This window comes from Solea solea, chromosome 3 (genome assembly GCF_958295425.1).
Source record: "Solea solea chromosome 3, fSolSol10.1, whole genome shotgun sequence".
Classification (NCBI taxonomy): Eukaryota; Metazoa; Chordata; class Actinopteri; order Pleuronectiformes; family Soleidae; genus Solea; species Solea solea.
In genome coordinates, this window is record NC_081136.1 from 35,838,372 (window position 1) to 35,860,621 (window position 22,250).

Consider the following 22,250-nt stretch of genomic DNA (forward strand, 5'->3'; position numbering starts at 1 on the left):
TTTTTTAAGTAACATAGAAACAAGAAATACAAATCTTATTTTAATGTGTCAAACAGGTCGTTACTTATTATTACGATTATTTTTATTAATAATAATAATAATAATAATAATAATAATAATAACAACCTTTAAGAGTTCCCAGGGACATTTTCTGCCACTAGGAACAAATTAGTAAGGAACTCTTACCTTCAAAGTGTTTTTCAAAACAAGAGTTTACGTGAAGTGAAACTTTAATATACACAACAGAATGCGACGTAAAGACGACTCAAACTTTTCTTCTTTTATAAAAAAAACACAGAAACTGAAAATTACTTTTAGTCCTTTTTTTCTTCAGTTTCGATTCAAAAAAAATCATCCACAGAACGACTGGAGCTGTGACTGGAATCACCGGACACTGCTGGTGTCCCTGAACGCAACACAGTTCAAGGACTCCATCAGTTTATTATGTGAAGTCTTTGAAAGTAACACGATCCAGTTGAATGTGCCGTGTTCAAGAACTTTACGCAATTAAACTGAGGTCCTTGAATGCAACACGGCTCACACGGTGACGTGATGAGGTCCTTGAACGGAAACGGCGAACGGTCGAGTGATTTCAGTCGCAGCAGGAGTCGTGGGCTCCTCCCTCTTCTGTTTCCATGGAGACAGTAACTAAAAGGAAGGGGAGGTCAAAGGTGAGGTCAGTGGACGACGGAGTTGAGCGGCTCGGCTCTGATGTTTCCCAGATCCAGCGTGGAGTCTGTGTCCTCGTCGATTTCTCCGATCACCGCCCTGAAAAACACGCGGCAGACGATCAACAGATTTATCGACGCCGTCGCTCTGAACTCACAGATCACTGCGGCGGCTCCGCCTCCCGGGACTCACACGTTGTCTCCGCGGACGATGTAAAGTCCCAGCACCACCTGCTCCACGCCTGCGCTGGAGCTGAACACGCGCTCGTGACTCTCGTCCAGGATCAGGTTGATCGTCTGATCGAAGCCTTTCAGGGTTCCCTGGAGAAAACAAGAAACACAAGATTTTCATGATTATTAAACTTTTCACTGCTTTAAACAAAAGTTGTTTTCTGAAATTCTGACTCTTTTCTTTCACCTTCACGTCTGAAACAAATCCAGCAGCCGACGTTTGATTTTATCTTCAATTTATTCGACACAAAAACAACTAATTTAAGTAGAGTTCAAATCAAATCTGGTGTAGTCGCTTTTAACGACCAATAAAACCATTTTTTTTTATTTTAATTTATTTATGATTAAGCCTTTAAGTACAATCTTCTGCTTGTGTGCTTAATTCTAAAGTCAATTGTTTTATGCTGCATTATCATATTTCTGCAGTAGTCTGTTTTTTCTCTTACTATTTATATTAAATTACAATTGGGTTTTTAAAATGTAGTGTTTTTCTTCTAATTTTGCTTCTTAAATGTGAATATGTTCTGGTTTCTTTGCTCAATAGAACAAAGAAATCATTCAAACTGAATCACTTTTGGTTTGTGGACAAAAACAAAACACTTAAAAACATCAATTTGAAGTTTTGACGAACATTGATCGATAATGTGACATTTTATGGACCAAACGGCTCATTGTGGGTGAGAAATTCAACACTTTTGTCCGAATTGATGAGACTAATATTTCTATAATATTATTACTATTATTCCTGTAGATACAATAACTGCTCATAGGTTCATTAATTTAACGCATTCATTACTTATAACTGAATCATCGATTTACTCAAAGTTGAAACCATAACATTTCCGTTTCAACTAGTTAATGGATTAATAAAAACTATTATTAAGGTTAACTATATCGTAAAGTGTGAACATTGATCATAAACGTGTTGTTAAACTCACCACAATCATCCTTCCGTCAGAGGTGACGATGGCCACGGTGCCTGAATCAAAGTTAAAGAAACATTACCTGGAAACAACATTAAATAAACCGCAAAAAACATTCAACCAGTCTTTACAAAATCAATGTTTTAACACAAACATGCTCTTAACTAAAATTCGGCTCTTTAAAAAAAGGTTAAAGTTACATCGCTGTAGGTTTATAAACACGTTTGTGTGCGAGCTAACTTAGCAACGCTACGTTCATTCAAACGGGAGGTTAGCATGTTAGCAGCTAACAGCGGCAGGATACGGTTGATGTAGCTCTCCAGGGCGGTCGACATGCTTCCTGCTCGGGGTTCGGTGTTTGTCTGCGCAGCGGGGGACGAGGCTGGAGGTTCGTTTGTGTCACCCGCGAGGAGGAGGTCGATATTTCCACAAACAGAAGCGACGGCGACACGAGCGCGAGCTGCTAACAGGCTAAACAACAGAGAACAGACGAGAGTAATAGAGAGAGGCAGGCAGGAGAGAAGAGCGCCGAACGAAAACGTCACATCCGACTCAGAGTTCAACGGTCACGAACCGAAACGGCTTCTAAATATACGAGATATTTACACGATATTCTCTTATTTACGTTAAAATGTTACACTTTCCTGTAGAAAATACGACCGCGACAACGTATTCAACAGAAATAACTTCTATAAAATAAAATAAAACACTTGAATATACATTTTTACTCGTTTGTACACTAATAATACGTATTTACATTAAAACTGTAATGTACTTTGGAATAAAGGACATTGCTATATAGTGTATGTGTGTGTGTGTATATATATATATATATAGTTTAAAATAGTTTGAAATAAAGTAGAGTAAAATTGTAAGCTATACGCAATAAATTACAAAATACTGGATAAAAATATTGAGAAATACATTTGGATACTGTACATTGATGATTGAAGTTTTGTATTCAGTCGGCATAATAGTGTGTATTATAAATTATATTCATTTATTACATATGACATATTTATGACTATAATTAGTTTTGTAATTTTATGAAAGTTACACATTAACTAAATTAAATTGTTAAATATTTATGTCATATTTGTTTATGTCAACTCCTGCATAATAAATGCTATTTACAGCAAATTATAACGTATGAAAACAGATTATACAGTTTAAAAAAATGTAAAAACTCTGCAGTAAATGGTGCTTGTTTATATTTTATTAAATTATATAGATTTGAATTATACAGTGTTATCTCAGTACATACAGAATCTCCTGTATAAAAACAACTACAGTGGGGTTTTTTATTTTGAAAACAAACATATTAGGACGTGGTTGTTTTGTTTTGCTTTTTTAAAGTGTGTGAGATGACACATGAGGAGTCAGTCCTGTCATCTTTATTGTTGCTCAGTAGTCGTCCATATAAAGGGAGGAGGAGGAAGAGGAGGTGAAGAGGAGGAGGAGCCTGACGGGACAAACACCAGGAGCGTCATGCTACCAAAGTATTAAATTTGTACAAAAATACTTTACAACTTCCCTGTTCCTTTAAAGAAAAATAGTTTGGTTGGTTGGTGAAGCTACATGGAAACTAATCTGACCAGTTATTTTAAATGGCAGTGCGCACACATGCGCACACACACGCTCGCACGCACAGTTAGCATGCGTGCTAACACAGTAGTGTGTATGGCTCTGGCGCTCACTGAAGCCACACCCCCTCAGTGTGTGAACACTTTCCACTGAGTTTTTTTTTTTTTAATCTGTAAAATAAAAACAGACGACAAAGTTCTCCAACAGTGAAGCTAAAACATACACTGCCCCCTCGTGGCCATCTTAAGTTCTTCAGTCTTAGTATAAATGCCCCGCCTCCATGTTAGCAGCATAACATTTTTACCCAAAGATCGATAATCTGATTAATGTGGCTTCATCGTATTTTAGCTTCATTTCTGTTCCGTTTAAAACAACGGAGATGTGTCGGCCATCTTTATTTACGCTCTGTTTTCGGTTGCTACGCTAAGTGGTTGAATTCTGAGCTCAGTGTTGAAAGTGAAAGCTAAACTGACTTTGAGCTAAAGACTAGCGGTGTTAACCAGATGTTAGCTATGTGCTCATTAAAGTGATTCTTGTTTAGCTGTTTGCTGAGGTGTTAGCCATGTGTGCTAACCAGGAGTGTGGCTTATATAAGATGAGCTGAATTTGAAATTTAGCTATAATCACTATTTGTTAGCCCTGTGTTAAGACTTTTCTGGGCAAAACAACTGTCTGTGCTCGACAGGTGTTAGCCCTCTGCTAAGATTCACAGGTGTTAGCCCTGATTTAACTGTTTTTCAAACAGCTATTGGCCATGTTTAGCATGAGTTAGCCCTGTGTTAGCCATGATTTGGGTGTGTGCTAAGCATTTACTAACTGTGCTAGCCAGGTGTTAACAAAGCAAGGTTCATCTAGTGTTAGCTAGCATGTACAAGGTAAACACAGCTATGTAAACAGGTGGCCCTGGGCTAGTCACATGCAAACATGTTGGTTCAAATTTAGCCTATTTGCTAACTAACTATACATATATATATTAGTGTTAGCAGTGTTAGTAACTATGTGTGCTAACTAAATGTTAGCTATGATTACTCAGTGATAAACATAGCTGACATTAGCCGTGTGTGCTAGATTTGTATTAACCCCAGTGGGTTAAATGTGCTCAATGTTTGTTAGCCACGTGCTAACAATATGCTAGCACTGTGCTTCAGATTCAAAACATCACAGTTTGCAGAGTTTGGGATGGAACCAGTCACAGCTAGCCACACAGAAACAGCCAATCAGTGCCCATATCCACGGCACAGACTCTGTTCCAGAGCAGCGATTGGTTGGTTGGTTGGTGAGTAGGAGGGGCTTCTACTGGCCGTTGGTGCTGAGGGAGGAATCTGATTGGCCAGTTTGAAACAGTGAGTTCAGACGGAAATGAAAGCAGGAAGTTGTTGACATCAATCTAAAGTAAAAAAGTAGACACACACACACACACACACACACTCTCCCACACACACACAGGTATGTTATGTACTGTCACAGGGTTCCTGTTCAAACAGGACTTCTTTTTTTTTTTTCCTTTTCACGGAATATTTTTGTGGCGATGAGGTGATGGTCGTCGGGGTTTTGGTGACTGAACTCTTCTTTTTTTTTTTAAATCTATTTTACATCTTTTCAGGCTCAGTCGCCATGGAAACAAACAAACAAACAAACAGAGAAAAACTGACGAGTCAATCAAAAAACACACAGATCGATTAGCATAAGAGATCACTGTTACTGGGGTCAGGGGTTGAGGGGGAGGGGCGGGGTCTGGGTCATGCTTGGCTTCTTCCTGGGAGCCCATTGGTTGGTTAGCGTGTTGAGGTGAACCAATCGCAGACAGGCAGGGAAGCATGTGTTTACTGATTGGTTCCAGCCAATCAGTAGAATCAGACTTGTCGTCTGTCTCTCGTCCTGGCTGCCTATTGGTGGGGAAATTGAGGCGGGAGGGGCTTAACTGGCCTTAGTGATTAACACACACACACATAACACACACACACATACATACACACAGTGCGGCCAGTCCACAGGTGTAAACAGTAGAAAACAGTAGATTCCTATTGAACTGCTCAGTGTCATCATCATCATTATTATTATTTTTTTCTTTTTCTTTGAGTCAGAAGCTCGTTCATGGCACAGAACCGTAAACCCTTCGTCTTTGTCTTGTTTTATCGATGCTCCGATCAGGACCAGCTGATGCTCATTACAAGTTACCAAAGTTTTTTTTAATTAAAAAAAAAAATCACAAAATCTAAAGAAACAAACAAAAACAGAGACGTCAGACCAGTTCAGTCACGCACTCTCTGGAATCCACTGCTCGTCATCGGAACGTGACTAGCATGAACTGATGACGTGAAACCAGTCGAAGTTTAGTAAGTGCTCCGTGCAACTCATCGCGTGGGAATCGAAACTGAGCAATGGCAACATACGTATCAGTGTAGTGACGGAGGTCGTTAGGAACCCGTGTCTGCGTAAATTCTTTTCTAGCTTCTCCAAATTCCACCTCTGACCTGAAACTGAAACGGTTTACTTTTACCCAAAGACCTTGTGGGACCTGTACCTGTAAAGGTACTGTACCTGTACCTTTGGCGTGACCGTTGTGAGCAGCTACAAATACACGCCGCATTTGACGACTTGGTGGAATGTGATGTGTTTTAAAGGGTTTCTCATGCAGGAACTTCCTGTTTAACCAAGAAAGGTGAACGGGATCAGGACTAGTTTGGATGATGACAATGACATGAGCCTTGCGTCCTGATCGGAGCATCTCTAGTCTACTTGGCATCCTGCCTGTCCATCAGCAGGTTCGGGACTGGAATCCTATCAGTCCCATCTGGGCTGCTGTGGTTCTCAGTTAGAACAAAACCTTGTGTTTGTGGTTCTAGAAAGACCACACAGGCCTGGAGCCAGGGTCCTAAACTTGGAATCAGTGGTTATGGCTCTGGCTTAGAATCCCTGATTCTGTGACCACAACTATGAGCAAGAACCGTGTCTTGTACCAGTAAAACATTTGGCTGTGGCTCTGGTTTCAGTAGGTGCAGAACCTTTGCTTTAGTGACCCAAAGACCTTGAACCAGAGCTTTGTCTTGGAACAGGTATGAGCAGTGGCTCTGGCTTCGGTTGAACCACTAGCCCTTGTTCTAGGCTAATAGAGCCAGTAACCAGTAATCTTAGACCACCGGTCCATTGGCGGTGGTTCTGGCTTTGGTAGGACAAGAAGCCGTAGTTCTGTTTCCACTAAGACCAGAGCAAAAGTGTCTTTGACAAGGAAGAGCAGTAGCTGAGACTCTAGTTCCAGTTGGGTCAGTGGTCCGAGGCTTCTAGAACCAGTATCCAGTGATCTTAGACCAGTAGGATCAGTCGTCATAGTTCTTGTTCCAATGACACACTTAGTATCAGTTTGCAGAACTGGTTTTAGTGAAAAGGTGTGGAGGTTTTTTTTTTTTTTTTTTTAGTACATCTGGATGCTTCCAACCTCCTTTAGCAGTTCAAGGGTTCAATGTTTGTGGTCAAAGGTCAAAATTCATCCAGGCGGTGTGTATAGCACCATGGGGGTACACTCTGAACCAGTGTGGACGGCTCTAAACCAGTTAATTTCATCTCGGTTGCATTGTCTCCTCGCTGAACTCCCTGTTCCAGTCTGAAAACAACCAGTTTAATCCAGATCCAGGTTTGCCTGCTATGAGGAGCTATTATTCATCTGCCCAAGCCCAAGCCCAAGCCCCACCCCCAGTCCATCTCCAGGTTGGCTCCACTTGATTGGACCACAATCCTCTCCATGGCCAATCAGAAGCTCCGACGGTCCCAGCTCATTGCCAATTGACTGAGGGGAGTGGCTGTTGTTGGCGGTGCCATCATTGTGATTGGCCAGCAGGGAGGAGGTGGGGCTTCGACTGATGACAAGATCCAAGCGATTTGGAGACTCTGCGATTAGAGGAACGACTAAGCAGCAGTCAAAGTCCCGGGTACGAACGTGATTTATCTGGAAGACGGAGAAAGTTGTTTTATTAGCCACATTAAACGCCTCGCTTTAGTCCAGCACTTTAGTTGGAGCTGAAAGTGTTTTTGTACCTGTAGTATTCGATCGAAAGCTCGGAGGCCACCTCGTTCTGCAGGACCACCTGCTCGGATGTTGTTAATGTAGACACCGCGGTCCAACAAACCATCAGAAACACTAAAACCAAAGTCCTCCAAATCTGTGGCCTTCTCTAGAGTCAACTACAACACAGACACACACTCTGTTATTATCACAACCAGAGGATTGTCTTACTGTCAGGGTAAAGTGGGTGTTCAGTGGTCATTGGTCACCTTATGGAGTTCCACAGGGTTCTGGTTGAGGATTTCATTGACTTCTTGCCTCATTTTTCTCATGGCGAAGGCTCGGCGCTGGGGATCGGAGGGTAAGGTGTTGGATCTCGGCGTCACCTGAGGATGGTTTAAATGTTTAAGACACAAAAGTTGCTCCAGACATTTTTCAGAACGCCTCCTGTCTGATCCCTAATTAAATCCCTAGATAATGTCCAGGTGACCTCATGGAGAAGCCCCTGCTGTTGAGAACTTAACCGTCAAACTCTAGAGAATCATCTGGACGTAATTCTCCACACATTGTGTCCTGTGTCCAATGAGAGTTACCTGTGGCCGAGAGTTGCTGCGTTCCTGGAAACTAGCTTGGCGTCCCAGAGTGCTGCGGGTGGGGGTGGGGTCATGGTTCAGACTGAGGGTGGACCCTGACATGATGGTTGCCTGGAAACAGTTAATTTAGTTCAATAAAGTCAATCAAACAAAACCTTCTTATCAGAAGACATTTTGTTGTCATCAAAAACACGTAGCGTAAACGCAACCTTGGAGGACGACCTTCAACCACAGCTCACATCATCACAACAAGCTCAGATCTTACTACTGTTCTCCTGACAGTTGTTTTAGAACCTTCTCTGTGGACGTGTTCTACTAACAACATCTATTTTTAGGCTCTACTTCTGCCGACTACCTTCTGTTGGTTCTATCTGGTTCTGAGACTCATCAGGATCTAGTTCTGGATCTGCTCTTGCTTCTTCTACCTGAGATTCTACTTCATGTCACTCAACAAATGGCCACTCCTCATCAGAATCAAGGACTCATCAGACGCATGCATGACTGACAGATCTGCAAAAAACAAACCACCCATCAGGCCTTGCACAAGCTCTCCCAGCATGCCTTGCTCAAACTGCCATGCCCGGTGCAACATGACTCTGCCACGTGATTGGCTAGAAGCTGGGTGAAGCCACTGAGATGTCAACATTAACGTCACCATGGTCGGTAGCCGGCTGCCGGGGGTGCGGTTAGAGTCACATTCAAAAACAGACAACATGTCGCACGTTTGACAACGCTGAGAGTTCCAGTGACAGAGAGAGGGAGAGAGGAGAGGACAGGAGGAGAGTTAGTGAGGAAAGAAGGAAGGAAGGAAGGAAAGAAGGGAGGGAGGAAGGAGGATACCAGGGTGAGGAGGTGCGTCTCGTTTTCTGTCTCCTGGAAAAGAAGAGTCATTTCTCTTTTCAGCTAAAACTTACTGCTGCATTTCCAGAGAAGCCAAAACACATCAGGAATGTACAGAACTTACTGCTAAAGATGCTAATTAGCATTACAACTGCTACTGCTACTACTACTACTAGTGTGTTGACTACTGCCACTACTGCTTCTACTGATATTGGTGCTACTATTACCACCGCTAATTGCTACTGCTACAACTACCTCTACTATAATTATTGCTACTTCTACTCTTGCTACTACTGCTACAGTGGCTACTGCTACTGCTAAAGTTTTGGTACTGTGTCTACTGCCGCTAATGCTACTGCTACAATTACTACTGCATCTACAACGATTATTGGTACTTCTACTACTATTGCGATTACTCTAGCAATGCTACAACTGCTATTGCTACTGCTAATACTACTCCTACTAAGTTTTGGTACTGTGTCTACTGCTATAATTACTTATTGCTACTTCTACGATTGCTTCTATTGATATTACTCTAGTACTGCTATTGCTACTGCTAATACTACTCCTACTACTGCTTTCTTTGTCTAACAGCAGTATTTTTGGCAGCACTACTCACCTCCAGCTCTCTGAGGATGCCGCTCTGGCCGCAGGTCTCCAGATCTTCCAGAGCCTGAGACCAGAAGTTCTCCTCCTGGTCCGGTTCCACCCCGTCATGCCCCACAGTGAACCTGGAGGAAGAGGTGAACGGCAACCAATCAGAAACATGAACCGTGGGGGGGAGGGGCGTGGACACACAGAGGAGGCTGGGTCATGCTGTGAGAATGTGATTTTACAACGACATCGGGAAGAGGGCGGTGTTGACGACATACACAGCAAGTGTATGTGTCAGCGTGGCAGGGGGAGGAGGGGCCAAAGGTCACCAGGTGAGGAGTGACACGGGACTGTGGACGAGCGGGTTATAAAGGTCAAAGGTCAGTGTGGTACCTGCTGTCAGAGATTAGACCGCTGGGCAGGTTACAGGCTCTGCAGACAGAGAATCACTGCTGTTACTGCTGTTAGCTCGCTGTTAGCTCGCCGCTAGCAACCACCAGTGTACGGAACGAAGAGCGCTAACATGCTAATGTCATGGATTTTTAATCACTGTGACTCGAAAGACGCAGGCTCCCTCTTGTAGTACTTTAATGTAGTGCACTATGACATATTGATCTATTAAATCAGTCTCTCTCTCTCTTACCCTCCGAGTGGTGGGCGGTCCCAGTCGTCATCAGTCAGGCCCAGATCTGACAGCGGATTGGTTCGCTGGCGAGTGGACGAAGACGATTGGCTGTTGGTCGACTTGGCGTTGCGCCATTCGTGGAAACTGTACGACTGGAACGGAGGAGCTGCAGACAAACAGACGTACAGACGTCAGACACTCGTCTGTCAGGGAGGGTCAGAGGTCGGAGGTCGGAGGTGAGCGTCCTACCCGACGTGGTGAAGCTGCTGTCCATGTTGGATCCGTCCCACGACTCCACCGCGCTGTCGACAGACGGCAGCGTGCAGAACGCTCTCTGGCTCGATGGGGGCGTGATCGTGATGATAGGCTCCTCCTCCCCATCCTGATTCTCCTGACCCAGACCTGGACCAATCACGCAGGACTTCGGACTCGACACTAAAGAGAGAGAGGAACGCGTCCGTCATCTACACATCAGTGCTATGTGAGTATGCCATGTGAGCCGAATCTTCTATTATCACTTCCTGTTCGCAGTGTAACCATGGAGACACGTGGCGATCACTGCAGCGATGATAAACTGACAAAAAGTCAAAAACGCAACGTTTCTCAGTGAAGTTCTGCAGCAGTGAGGAGCCACGACTTTTATGAGGATTCACAATTGTTATTTTTAAGTTATTTTACAATTATCTCGTCAGAGCGTGTGAATCACAACGAAGCTAAAAAACGCGATCGTCCCATCAGTGCGCTAACTATGCGTCTTATGTCGTCTCTGTGTGTGTGTGTGTGTGTACGCACACTCGCCCTGCTTCTTGATCTTCAGCGTGACGGTCTCGCCCGCCTGCTGGAGCAGACTGATGGCCTCGCTCAGAGGTTTTCCTTTCAGGCTGCTGCTGTTGATCGCCAGGATGCGATCGCCGACGTGGATCGCGCCGGTCCTGAAACACACACACAAAATCATTCCAGCGTTTAAATGCCGTAAGCATAGAAAAACGGGTCAGCTAGACCCGTTTTTTTGTTGACACCAAGGGGCGCTCTGTTCAAAACGTCACTATTCCCACACAGACCTCTTTAAGGCGGGACTAATCTCAACCACAGCCAGTTTGGTGTAAATCGGACCTTCTGTAGTCGAGTTCTAACAGTTTTCGTGGTTTTTGCCGAGTCCTCGCGACCTGACGCAACTTTGCCGCCCCCTAGCGTCTACGCCGTGTAACACGAAGTGAAGCTTTTTGGCTTTTTTTTTTTTCTTAAAAATCCTAATCTTGTCACGAGTGACGTGACTAAATTTGTAGTCGATCGCGGAAAAGCTGTAGGAGGAGCTTGTTCAAAAACCACACCCCCGAATCGCAACAAAATGGCTCACGCTCGTCCTGACGTGAAAAAAACGTGCTTGTATGTGAAAACTGCTGCTAAAGTAGGTGGGGCAAATACTTAGACACGCCCCCAACCCAAGAAACCTTTTTAAAATTGAAGTTTGATTATCATAACAAACAGAAATGAATTGAAATGGAGACTAAAAGATGATTTGAGATGATGGACAAATGTAAATTGTAAAGTGATTGGTTTTGAACAGCAGAGGGCGACATTCTTCACTTCTGTTGCAATCTGATCCGACTGTATATAATCAATAAATCATTTATCTTGAAGAAAACAGTGAAATAATCCAGATATAATCTCACATAAATTTCTGGTATGACACAACAAATCTGCAGACATCTTTAAATTAGGTATATAAAGTGTAAATGATTATGATTATTATCTGATTTTATTTTATCATACAAACTGTATAAAGAAACTGGATGCCATCCTGCCAGTGCTACCATAACATCATAATGTGCCTATCACTAAATATAAATATAAATACATAAATAAAAATGAACCTATGAATGAATAAATAAATAATAAACTATGTATAATTAAATAAAGCTAAAACAAAGGCTCTGTTGACTGACGTGTTGGTCATGTTTACCTCTCTGCGAGTCCACCTTTGCTCAGGGACGAGATGATGATGGGGTCAAACGGCTCCTCGGTGCCTGAGATGGTGATTCCCAGCGGGCCACCGTAGCGCTGCAGCTCCACCGTGTAGATGATGGAGCCGGACACTTCCTGTTCGTCTGAAACCGCGAGAGAAAGTTCAGCAGCAGTTTAAAAAAAATAATAATAATACTAAACTAAAAGGAGCGAGAGAAACCTGAGTTGTCTTCGTCTTTGCGGATCTTCAGCTTGACGAGTTCCTCGCACTGCTGCAGGATCTGAACCGCCTCCTCCATCGAGCAGCTCTCCACGCGGATGTTGTCGATGGCGAGCAGCTTGTCTCCGAGCTCCAGCGTCCCCGTCCTGAAAGAAGACGTCATACTACAGTCACCACCGTCCCCAGACACTGTGACCTTGACCTTTTGGTGTCATGGTCACGTGTGAGCACTCACTCTCCCACACCAAACCCCATAGAGAAAATCAGTGATTTAAGCGAATGATTTCAAAAGCCGAATTCACAAAATAAGACACGTGAACTCAGTGATGGAGGCAGCAGTGGATCAACAACCTTGTGTGCCTCAAAGACGAAAACTTAGAGGCATTTTATTTTGAAAAACGACTCAAACTTGACAGTATTTTATTGTCAAGTTATTTATTGTTACTGATCAATTTTATTTAGAAAAAAATCACAGAATTAAAAAAAAAAAACTTTGTCTTTGACCAAACTTTTGAGACATTTTGTTTTGAAAAACTGAAACTTTTAAACATATTATTCCCCCCCCCCAAAAATGATGAAAACTTTACAGTATTTTATTTTGAAAAATGTGTGTGTGTGTGTGTGTGTGTGTAGCCACCTGTGTGCGACGCTGCCTTTCTTGATGTCAGAGATGATCAGAGGGTCACCTGGTTTCCTGTTGGACGGAGCTGCAGAGAACAAACAACAACCATCCTTTAAGACCAGGACCTGGTCCTAATGAGGCAGAACCTTCATGTTCTGAGGAACGGGGTTTAGGACGGGGGTGAGGACTGAGATTTCTTTTTTGTTTGCTGTTTTCTTTTAACTCACAGCTGATGGTGATTCCCAGCTCCACCCCCGGCTTCTTCGGGAGCTTCACGTGGAACGTTCCGGAACTCGGGATGACCGACTCTGACGGAGAGAGAGTGAGTAAAATCTCATCCATTTAAATAATGCAGAGTTTGACTTTTCTGTTTCTGTACGTATATGATGTCATATAAATATATCACATAAATATAAATGTGTCATTTTAAAGAAGAAACAGGAACAGATGTTTCTGTGTGTGTGTGTGTGTGTGTGTTGTTCTCAGGCGTGGATGGTTATTCACTGAGACAGCAGCTGTTACATTAATAATGAGTCTGACAAATTACATCAGAGACGACAAAACAACAACAACAACACAGCAGATTAAACAAACTGAGACATTTAATTAAATCAACTTTCTCGCTCTTTTTTTAACAAACACAAGTGACTATTCTGTGTCTGTGTGTGTGTGTGTGTGTGTTTTACCAGCCACGTCAAACTCGATCTCCAGTGTGAGCTGAGCAGTGATGGACGAGTCTCTGAGCAGCTGATTGGTTTCCTCCAGAGTGGAGTCTTCAGTAGGAACTCCATTTATGGACAAAATCCTGTCCCCGATCTGCAGGATGCCACATCTGCACACACACACACACACACACACACACACACACACACACACACACACACACAGAGGTTATGTTGGGGGGAAAAAGATTGAAACTATGATTCATTTTAATTTCGGTAAATTGAAGCATTTTACTTTGAAATACAGTTGTTTTTTGTTGAGGAAAATCACAGAAATGTTGACAGTTTGGTTTTTGAAAACGACTGAAAATGTTATGTTTTATGTGTTATGAAAATGTGCAATATTTTATTTTGAAAAATTACTAAAACTTTACGATCTTTCACTTTGAGAAATTACAGAAACTTTGAGACATTTTATTTTGAAAAATAACAGAAACGTTGATGCACTCTATTTTGAAACTCAGACATGTTGTTTAGAAAAATGAAACTTTGAGGCATTTTATTTGGAAAAATCACGTAAACTTTACGATATTTCACTTTGAGAAATTACAGAAACTGAGACATTTTATTTTGAAAATGACAGAAATTTTGAGACATTTTATTTTGAAAATGACATAAACTTTGAGACATTTTATTTTGAAAATGACAGAAAAAATTGTACACTTAATTTTGGAACTGACATAATTATTGTTTTTAGAAAAATGAAACTTTGATGCATTTTATTTGGAAAAATTACTGAAAATTTAAGGCATTCCATTTAAAAATGACACTTTCACATAATTTATTCTGAAAAACCACTGACTCTTTACATTTTAATGAAACTTTGATACATTAAACTTAGGAAAGTAACTTTTATTTTGAAGAAATGACTAAATCTAATGATTGATTATTAAACAGCTACTGATTATTTTTTGTTGATTGACTGGATTCATATTTAAAGAGTTGATTAAAATATAACATAATACAATTTTATCGTCACTGTTTTGAGTCTAAATTGATCTTGTGGTGATTATTGATGATTATTGATGACTGATGGTTTACCTCTCTGCAGGGCTGTCGGGGTCGATGTACGCGATAAGCGGCGGCGACGACAGCGTTTCCGTGGCGAACACTCCGCCCTGCAGCTGCAGGCCGAACCCCATGATGCCGTCGCCTAGCAACATCACCTCTGTGGTCTCCGTGTGAACGACCTGACCGGCGAGTCCGACGGTGCTCGACGCAAGAGACACTGACGAGAGACAAGAGACGGGGATGAGTCTTACGTCACAGTGAGGGGAGGAGCCACGGGAGGTCAAAGGTCAGACTCACGTGAGCTCTTAAAGTCCTTCTTCTTGCTTTTCCTCCTCATCAGTGTCCCCCGGGGACTCGTGGGATACATGTTCCTGGGCAGCGTGTTCATGTTGAGGGACGAGAGACTATAGGCCGACATGGAGCCGGGAGAGAACGAGTGACTGAGAGCTAGAGAGAGAGAGTGAGAGTGAGAGAGGGAGAGAGAGTGTGAGAGAGAGAGAGAGAGAGAGAGAGAGAGTGAGCTGAGGTCTCTTTCAAAATAAAACATCGGACTCCAGAGAGAGAGAGAGAGAGGTGGACGTACGAGGGTTGTTTGTATGGCGGTTGTGCGATCTGGCACCTGATTGGTCGGGGTGGTACGTGTTGTAGTGGTAGGGAGGGAGGATGGGGGCGGAGCCTCCAGTCTCCCAAGGGAGAGGGCGGGGACTACGCTGTACCTTGACTGCACACACACACACACACACACACACACACACACACACACACACACAGGAGGGGAGGGTCAGGTTAGGTTAAAACAAAAGGAAAGGTCAGAGGTCACTGCCTTTATCACAGCTTTGTGAAAAGTAACCTATGTATTTTGTTTTGTATGTATATACCGTGCTGTGGTGCGTTCAGGGCCCACTGAGTCTTGTATAATTGTGTTTTCACTGTGCTGTGGTGCGTTCAGGGCCCACTGAGTCTTGTATAATTGTGATTTATGTGCTGTGGTGCATTCAGGGCCCACTGAGTCTTGTATAATTGTGATTTACCGCGCTGTGATGTGTTCAGGGCCCACTGAGTCTTGTATTATTGTATTTTTACTGTGTTGTGGTGCAGTCATGGCCCACAGAGTGTTGTGTAATTGTGTTTATACCGTGCTGTGGTGCGTTCAGGGCCGGTCGGGCCTGGTGCTGTGGCAGGATCTCCATGCGGACGGTCTGACAGGACGCAGAGAGAAGCTGAGTGGCTTCAGCGAGAGAACAAAACTCCATCGACTTCCCATCGACGGACAGAATGTGATCTCCTGCATGAAGAGCGCCACACCTACACACACACACACACACACACACAGATTAGAGCCTCCTACAACCACAGACGATGTTGGTTGCAGGGTCAGAGGTCACGTACCTGTCTGCTATACTGGCTGGTTTGACTTTGTCGATGATGATGACCTGCTTGCTGCAGAACATGGAAGTGGAAAGAGCCACGCCCAGACTGGAGCCCGTCGCCTTGGCGACCTCAACCAGCAGCGGCCCTGACGCCGTGGCAACCGAGTCTGCGAAAACAAAAAAAATGTCATATTTGACCTCATTATTATTCTGTTTTAATTGTGTTACAGTGAAGACGGTGTCCCACAGGGTTCAATCCTGGGCCCTATTTTATTAATCTCAAAGTGCCGCTAATATATAAAAGGGGCGTCAGATTATTCAATTATCCCACTGACCCATCACAGAGACGTCGTACTCCACCAGCAGCGTAACTTCCTGTCCGCACTGCTTCAGGATGCTCATGGCCTCTGATAACGTGCTGCCGTGGAGACGAATCCCGTCGATGCTTAGCAACCGATCTCCCGGTTTGACCGTTCCTTCTCTGGAAAAGAGACGGAAGAGACAGATTTCAGTTTGTCTGGTTTTTAATTATCCTTTAATTATCCCACTTCAAAATAATCTAGTAACCGAGAAATATTCTAAATTAAGACTTGAAAACTCAAGGGTGACAAGAGTGAGACGAGAGTGAGACGAGACAAAAACACATGAGATACGAGAGGAGAAGACACGAGTGAGATCAAATGAGACATGAGAGACGGGATTAGACAGGAGTGAGATTAGATGAGATGATCTTTTATTAAATTTTAAACATAAACAAAGTCTCTCTTCACCTGTCAGCTGGTCCACTTTGTCTGATGGTTGTTATGACGATGGGACGAGACTTGTTCCTGTCTTCATGGACGCCACCTGTCCATCAGAAAAACAGAGTCATGTTTCTATCACGCACGCGCACACACACACACACACACACACACACACTGAGGTTTCCTCACCTCTGATGACGAAGCCGAAGCTGTTTCCCTCTTTGTGAAGCGTGACTTCCACGTTCTTGAACATGACCCCTGACCCCTGCACTGCTGCAACACAGACGCCACAACGGCGACACGTCAGCGTCACGTCTGAGCGGTCGCAGCATTAAAAAACACCAGACTGACAGTTCCTGGACTTACAGACAGGGGGCAGCTCGTACTCCACCTCCAGGACGACGCGCTCGCCGACGTTCTTCAGCAGACTGATGATCTCGTCGTGTCGGAACTTGGAGAGGTTGATGCCGTTGACGGAGCGGATGTAGTCGCCCACGTTCAGCTGGTCGCTCCTGGAAAAAACACCCCGAAATGATCTCAACGTCATTCTGTAAACCGCTCACTCTCCCACACCAAAGTCCATAGAGAAAACCAGCGATTTTATCGTCACAGCACACAGGAGTTGTTGATCCACTGCTGCCTCCATCACAAAGTCTAAATGTACTATTTACAGAATTCGTTCAGACTTAAATCAGTGACACAAAGTGACCACACGAGGCAGCAGTAGATCAGCAGCTCCTGTGCCCCCCGAGCTTAAATCACTGATTTTCTCTATGGGGTTTGGTTTGGGAGAGTGAGTGGTTTACAAACTTCAGTTTCCTGTTGTAACAGTGAGATAACGACGTGACACCATTTGATATCAACACATCATGTTACAAAATCAATGTTTTTGAAAGTCTGGGTGATATTTACATCTGTTAGAAACAATAAAATTGACTATAAATGCGGTCAAATTCTGCTTTTACACAAATAATTAGCTTAAATTAAAAGAAGTGCATTTTTGTATGTGTTTTATAATCAAAATATATCATATTTTATTTACAATATTTAGTGTATTTCACATGAATATGATAATTATCAATGCAACGGCCTTTAAAAGCAGGAAAAGTTATCACAGAGATCCAAAATCTAAGAGCATATCTTGTCTCGTTGTCAGCATATATGGATATCCCGTTGCCGTTACCTGGCGGCGATGCCTCCCTGCCGCAGGTTCGAAACCCGGGGTTTCCCGTCCTTGTCGATGCCGCCTGACACCGTCAGCCCCAGCGTCGTCCCCTCCTTCTTCATCAGCTCCACCACCGAACAGCCCCGAAACTCGTCTACGCCCACAAGAGGGACAAACGAGGACACGTGACTTTTCCCTCCCCGGAGACGTTAAATAATAACAATAATAATGACAATAATAAAAATAAAAAATATATCATTATAATGATAATAATAATAATAAGAAGAACAGCAGTCATGGACGCAGAGCGAGAGTGAGGTCGTCCATCTATATTTTATCAGAGAGTTGAAATATTTAAGAGCTGAGGAAACGGAGAGATGGAGACGTTTTAGTGATGTGACCTCAGGTGATTCTATTGAAATAGATGTTTGAATATTTATCAGGGACGAAGATGTCTGAAGACCTCCGCCTCCTCCTCCATCATCATCTCTTCTGCCCTTTTCACCTTTTTCTACAACATCAGCTGTGGGAAAAAAAGTGTTTGACCCAGAAAGAAAGAAAGAAAAAACAGTTTCCTGCGGCGACGAGCGAGAAGCTTCTGAACTTCACGAACCGACAGTTTGTTTTACACGAGATGAAGAGACACGACTTCAGATCTTACTACGAATCTAAGAACTCTTCAGAGACTCGAGAGGAAGCAGCGGATCAGAAGAGTCCAACTGTTTAAATGTCAGTTTCTATTTATAAAACATCTGAAGACCAGATTATGCTCCACAGAATAACGTCTTACTTTCTCTTATTGTTTCTGAGGATTCCTGACCGTGGTCAACTGGTTCAGATGATTGACTACGTCCTCCGACTGATCCTCAGGGCAGTACCCGAGGTTCTAGCAGGTTCAGAACAAACTCTACCAGGTAAGCTAACCACTCCTCTCACTGGTTAAAACCTGTGCTAGTTCTTCTTTGAAGAGGTTTACAGCTCGTACTATTATTTCTCAAGAGTTCCTGTCCAGAACCAAATCAATTAGCTGGTTCTGATCTTCTGAAATCAACTAGTTTTGAAGCTCCAGAACCTGAACTAGGAGCTTTTCAGTCAGTGTAAGGAGATTCCAACATGAGGGGAATCCCTCGTACAGAATATGCGGAATGTTGAAGTTCTTTTTGTGGCATGGAACCAACCAGACCTGCTCAGGTCTTGACAGAGGCGGCATTCACAACTGTTGTAAGGTCACGTACCATCAAAATAATCTTGGAGACCTTATTTGAAGGTTGAAATCCTACTTTGCTCGGCCTTCTGTCAGCGACGGGTTCCTGCTCCGGTTTGTTGTTCCTCTACTGGGTTCTAAAGCACAGACACTTCTCCTAACTGTTTCAACTGATTACACAGATCTGCTCCCGTTCCCAAGGTCTATAAACCACTGGATTGTTGCACATTGTTCATCACGGCTAATTCTGTTTGCAGCATCCTGATAAAACGAGGCCACGGGTTCCAGGTGGAAGCCGATGAGCTGTGAACGTTCCCGAAGGCCACACAGACGGAACATACAGGTGAGCTAACTCTGTGCTAGAGTGTCATCTCATGGTTCCGCACTGAGAAGACGCTGGTATTGAGTGTGTGTGTGTGTGTGTGTGTTACCTGGTATACTCTGCCTCCTGATGGCCAGCGCTCCATCTGGAGGTCTCGACCCCGCGGAGTGTTTGCCGTACGGCCCTTCATCTGAAACAGAAGGAAACAAACGCGTGTTACTGAGGCTCGAGCCAGTTTCTCTGAATCGTCTGCCGTCGCCCCCTACTGGCTTCAGAACTCCATCACTTCTTTGATCAGTTTATCTGACTGATCTTGAAGTGGACCAGGTCTGTAGTTGCCAAAACAAACACCTCCACTTTTGCTGCTTCAGCTCTTCCAAAGCTCAACCAGATCAAAGTCATCCGAGTTCCCCAACGTTTGATGAACTGGTTTATGTCGGAACCAAGGTTCCTTTAACTGGAGCTTCTGAGGCTTGACCAGTTCTACAGGTTCCACAAAGTCACTTCAAACCTTGACCAGTTTCTCAAACTGGTTCCAAATCTCTGCCAGTAACTCTGAGAAACTGCCTCTACCAACTGGTTTTCTGGACGATTATTTTATTCTGCAACTGGTTACCAAGCCCCAGTATGTAGACCCAGTCATAAAACCACAAGTCGGACTCTTCCTCAAAGACGTTCCTGTGTGTGAAGCTGCTGCTGCTGCAGCCTCATGAATAATGACCATGACCTCATCAATGCCATGGCCAATCACAGAGGAGAACACTGTGGTCTACGTCTGAGCCTGGACCAATCCCAGCAGCCCTCAGAGGCAACAGCGTCCCACGAGGACGAAGCAGTGGAAAGCTTTTTAATCTTTAAACGTCATTGCAGAGGAGTGATCATGTTTATGACTTTTATACTGAAAATGACGTCACAGTTTCTAACCAGATTAACAGCAGGTTTAAATAAACCAGATTAACAGCAGGATTAAATTAACCCAGATTTACATCAGGTTAAAGTTAAACCAGATTAACATCAGGTTTAAATTAAACCTGATTAACAGCAGGGTTTAATTTGAACCAGATTAACAGCAGGTTTATTCCACAGCAGATTGTCAGAGCATTAAACCTGGTTAAACCTGGTTAAACCTGGTTAAACCTGGTTAACAGGAGCAGCTGCAGTGCACACAGATTAATTAAAGAGACGTGAACCAGGAAACACTTTCTATTTCATTTGATTCTGTTTGATTCAATTTGGTTCCAGTTTATTCTCATCTGCTCCAGATCTTTCATTTGTCTTTGGTTCCAGTAGCAGAGCTATTTACACACACACACACACACACACTCTGTGGCTAAATGAAGATGAAAGCTGAGCCTCCTCCTCCACCAGATGTAGGACAACAGCGTATCACTCACACACACACACACACACACACACACACACACACACAGTACCAATAACATACTACTAACTGTACAGTGGATGTTATATAAATACATTCAGCTCCTTTTGTCAAGCTCCAGTCTTTAAACAAGGTCACACACACACACACACAATGTTCAGCTTCACATTTGAAATATTATCACATTTTCTCTAAAATAAAGCTCAGATTTAATCGTCTTATAGGAAGAGTCTTTATCTCACTGTTAGACTTTTCCAACAGGAAACTGAAGTTTGTAAATCACTCACTCTCCTGCTGGTGCAGGAGCTGCTGGTCTACTGCTGCCTCGTGTGGTGACTTTGTGTCACTGAAGTTAATCCAAATGCAGGTTTTCAACAGCCAAAGTGACAAAATAAGACATTAGAACTTAGTGATGGAGGCAGCAGTGGATCAACAGCTCCTGTGTGCTGTGATGTTAAAATCACTGGTTTCTCTATGGGCTTTGGTGTGGGAGACAAAAGTCCTCGCGTCTCTGCTGGGAGCCGTGTTTTCATCTTTTTACCCTTTTGTTTTTGGCATAAACATAAACACACAACTTTAGACTCAAGCGATGATGATGATGAGGATGATGACGGAGATGAAGATGATGACATCACAAACCAGGAAACCAAACAACCTGAAGCTGCAAAGTGGACCAGACAAAAACATCACTCCCGCGCTGCTCTCTCTCTCTCTCTGTCTGCCCTCCATTCTCCTCTGTGCTCACTCGCCCCCCCCCCCCCCCCACACACACACACACCATCAATGTTACATTCATGGAAATAAGACACACTCCTCTCTCTCTATGCTCTCACTTACTCTGAAGGTCTCTCGCCCTGAAGCTACCTGCAGCAAATCGACTGAATGAATCTATCAGAAGATCATTTTACACACACACACACACACACACACACACACACACAGCTGTCATTGATCATAAACCCCTCTCTCTCTCTCTCTCTCTCTCTCTGTCTCTCTCTCCAATGTCATCAGTGGACAGTGAATGTCGCTCGACCGCACAAACACATATGTTCCACATGCAAACATGCGTCGTCCTCCATCTCTCTCACACACACACACACATCCTGCCTCCCTCTCTCCCTCTCTCTCTCCCTCTCTCACACACACACAGTCATCGTCCATGTCTCTCTACCTTTGTTCACCCTGCGCAGGATCTGGCAGCGACATTTAAACGACACGGCGATCATGGTGGAGCCGAGCCGAGCGTCGCCTCACACACACATCCATGCAGACGCGGCCGCCGCCGCCGCTAACTCTGCACCTCTGCTCCTCCTCCTCCTCCTCCTCCTCCTCCTGTCCTTCCTCCTCCTCTGAGAGTGAGTGACCGTCGCACCGACGACCTCCTCAAACAGGAGCCGCCACCATCATCATCACCATCATCATCATCACCATGGAAGTGAGGGAGTGAGAGAGCGCTGCAGATGTGGA

The 22,250-nt window shown here is 43.8% G+C and overlaps 2 protein-coding genes across 7 annotated transcripts in view; both read right to left on the minus strand.

Annotated features, from left to right (window-relative positions):
• Nucleotides 1–212: 212 nt before the first annotated feature.
• Nucleotides 213–2,348, minus strand: lsm8 (LSM8 homolog, U6 small nuclear RNA associated). The gene is made up of 4 exons (XM_058624686.1): nucleotides 2,127–2,348; nucleotides 1,838–1,878; nucleotides 862–989; nucleotides 213–768 (listed from the first exon to the last, which is right to left on the minus strand). Exons 1-4 carry the CDS (start codon nucleotides 2,155–2,157, stop codon nucleotides 678–680), a joined length of 291 nt encoding a protein of 96 aa, XP_058480669.1. The 5' UTR covers nucleotides 2,158–2,348; the 3' UTR covers nucleotides 213–677.
• A 672-nt stretch (nucleotides 2,349–3,020) lies between these two features.
• grip1 (glutamate receptor interacting protein 1) overlaps nucleotides 3,021–22,250 on the minus strand; it is a 34,720-nt gene continuing 15,490 nt past the window's right edge. For 2 of the 6 annotated variants that reach the window (XM_058624546.1, XM_058624543.1), the window contains exons 2-27: nucleotides 19,512–19,592; nucleotides 17,895–18,030; nucleotides 17,078–17,223; nucleotides 16,901–16,984; nucleotides 16,739–16,814; nucleotides 16,304–16,449; nucleotides 15,988–16,135; nucleotides 15,734–15,903; nucleotides 15,182–15,319; nucleotides 14,896–15,045; nucleotides 14,629–14,815; nucleotides 13,552–13,697; nucleotides 13,093–13,173; nucleotides 12,881–12,950; nucleotides 12,244–12,389; nucleotides 12,022–12,166; nucleotides 10,851–10,990; nucleotides 10,308–10,493; nucleotides 10,077–10,224; nucleotides 9,827–9,865; nucleotides 9,459–9,570; nucleotides 8,840–8,872; nucleotides 8,000–8,110; nucleotides 7,676–7,792; nucleotides 7,439–7,585; nucleotides 3,021–7,349 (exon numbers count right to left, since the gene is read on the minus strand). In XM_058624546.1, the coding sequence (XP_058480529.1) occupies nucleotides 7,047–7,349; nucleotides 7,439–7,585; nucleotides 7,676–7,792; nucleotides 8,000–8,110; nucleotides 8,840–8,872; nucleotides 9,459–9,570; nucleotides 9,827–9,865; nucleotides 10,077–10,224; nucleotides 10,308–10,493; nucleotides 10,851–10,990; nucleotides 12,022–12,166; nucleotides 12,244–12,389; nucleotides 12,881–12,950; nucleotides 13,093–13,173; nucleotides 13,552–13,697; nucleotides 14,629–14,815; nucleotides 14,896–15,045; nucleotides 15,182–15,319; nucleotides 15,734–15,903; nucleotides 15,988–16,135; nucleotides 16,304–16,449; nucleotides 16,739–16,814; nucleotides 16,901–16,984; nucleotides 17,078–17,223; nucleotides 17,895–18,030; nucleotides 19,512–19,592 (3,386 nt within the window). In that variant the 3' untranslated portion in view covers nucleotides 3,021–7,046. Of the gene's footprint in view, nucleotides 7,350–7,438; nucleotides 7,586–7,675; nucleotides 7,793–7,999; nucleotides 8,111–8,839; nucleotides 8,873–9,458; nucleotides 9,571–9,826; nucleotides 9,866–10,076; nucleotides 10,225–10,307; nucleotides 10,494–10,850; nucleotides 10,991–12,021; nucleotides 12,167–12,243; nucleotides 12,390–12,880; nucleotides 12,951–13,092; nucleotides 13,174–13,551; nucleotides 13,698–14,628; nucleotides 14,816–14,895; nucleotides 15,046–15,181; nucleotides 15,320–15,733; nucleotides 15,904–15,987; nucleotides 16,136–16,303; nucleotides 16,450–16,738; nucleotides 16,815–16,900; nucleotides 16,985–17,077; nucleotides 17,224–17,894; nucleotides 18,031–19,511; nucleotides 19,593–21,954; nucleotides 22,062–22,250 lie in introns of those variants that run through there. The other 4 variants (XM_058624545.1, XM_058624544.1, XM_058624548.1 and 1 more) reach the window with 4 other exon arrangements.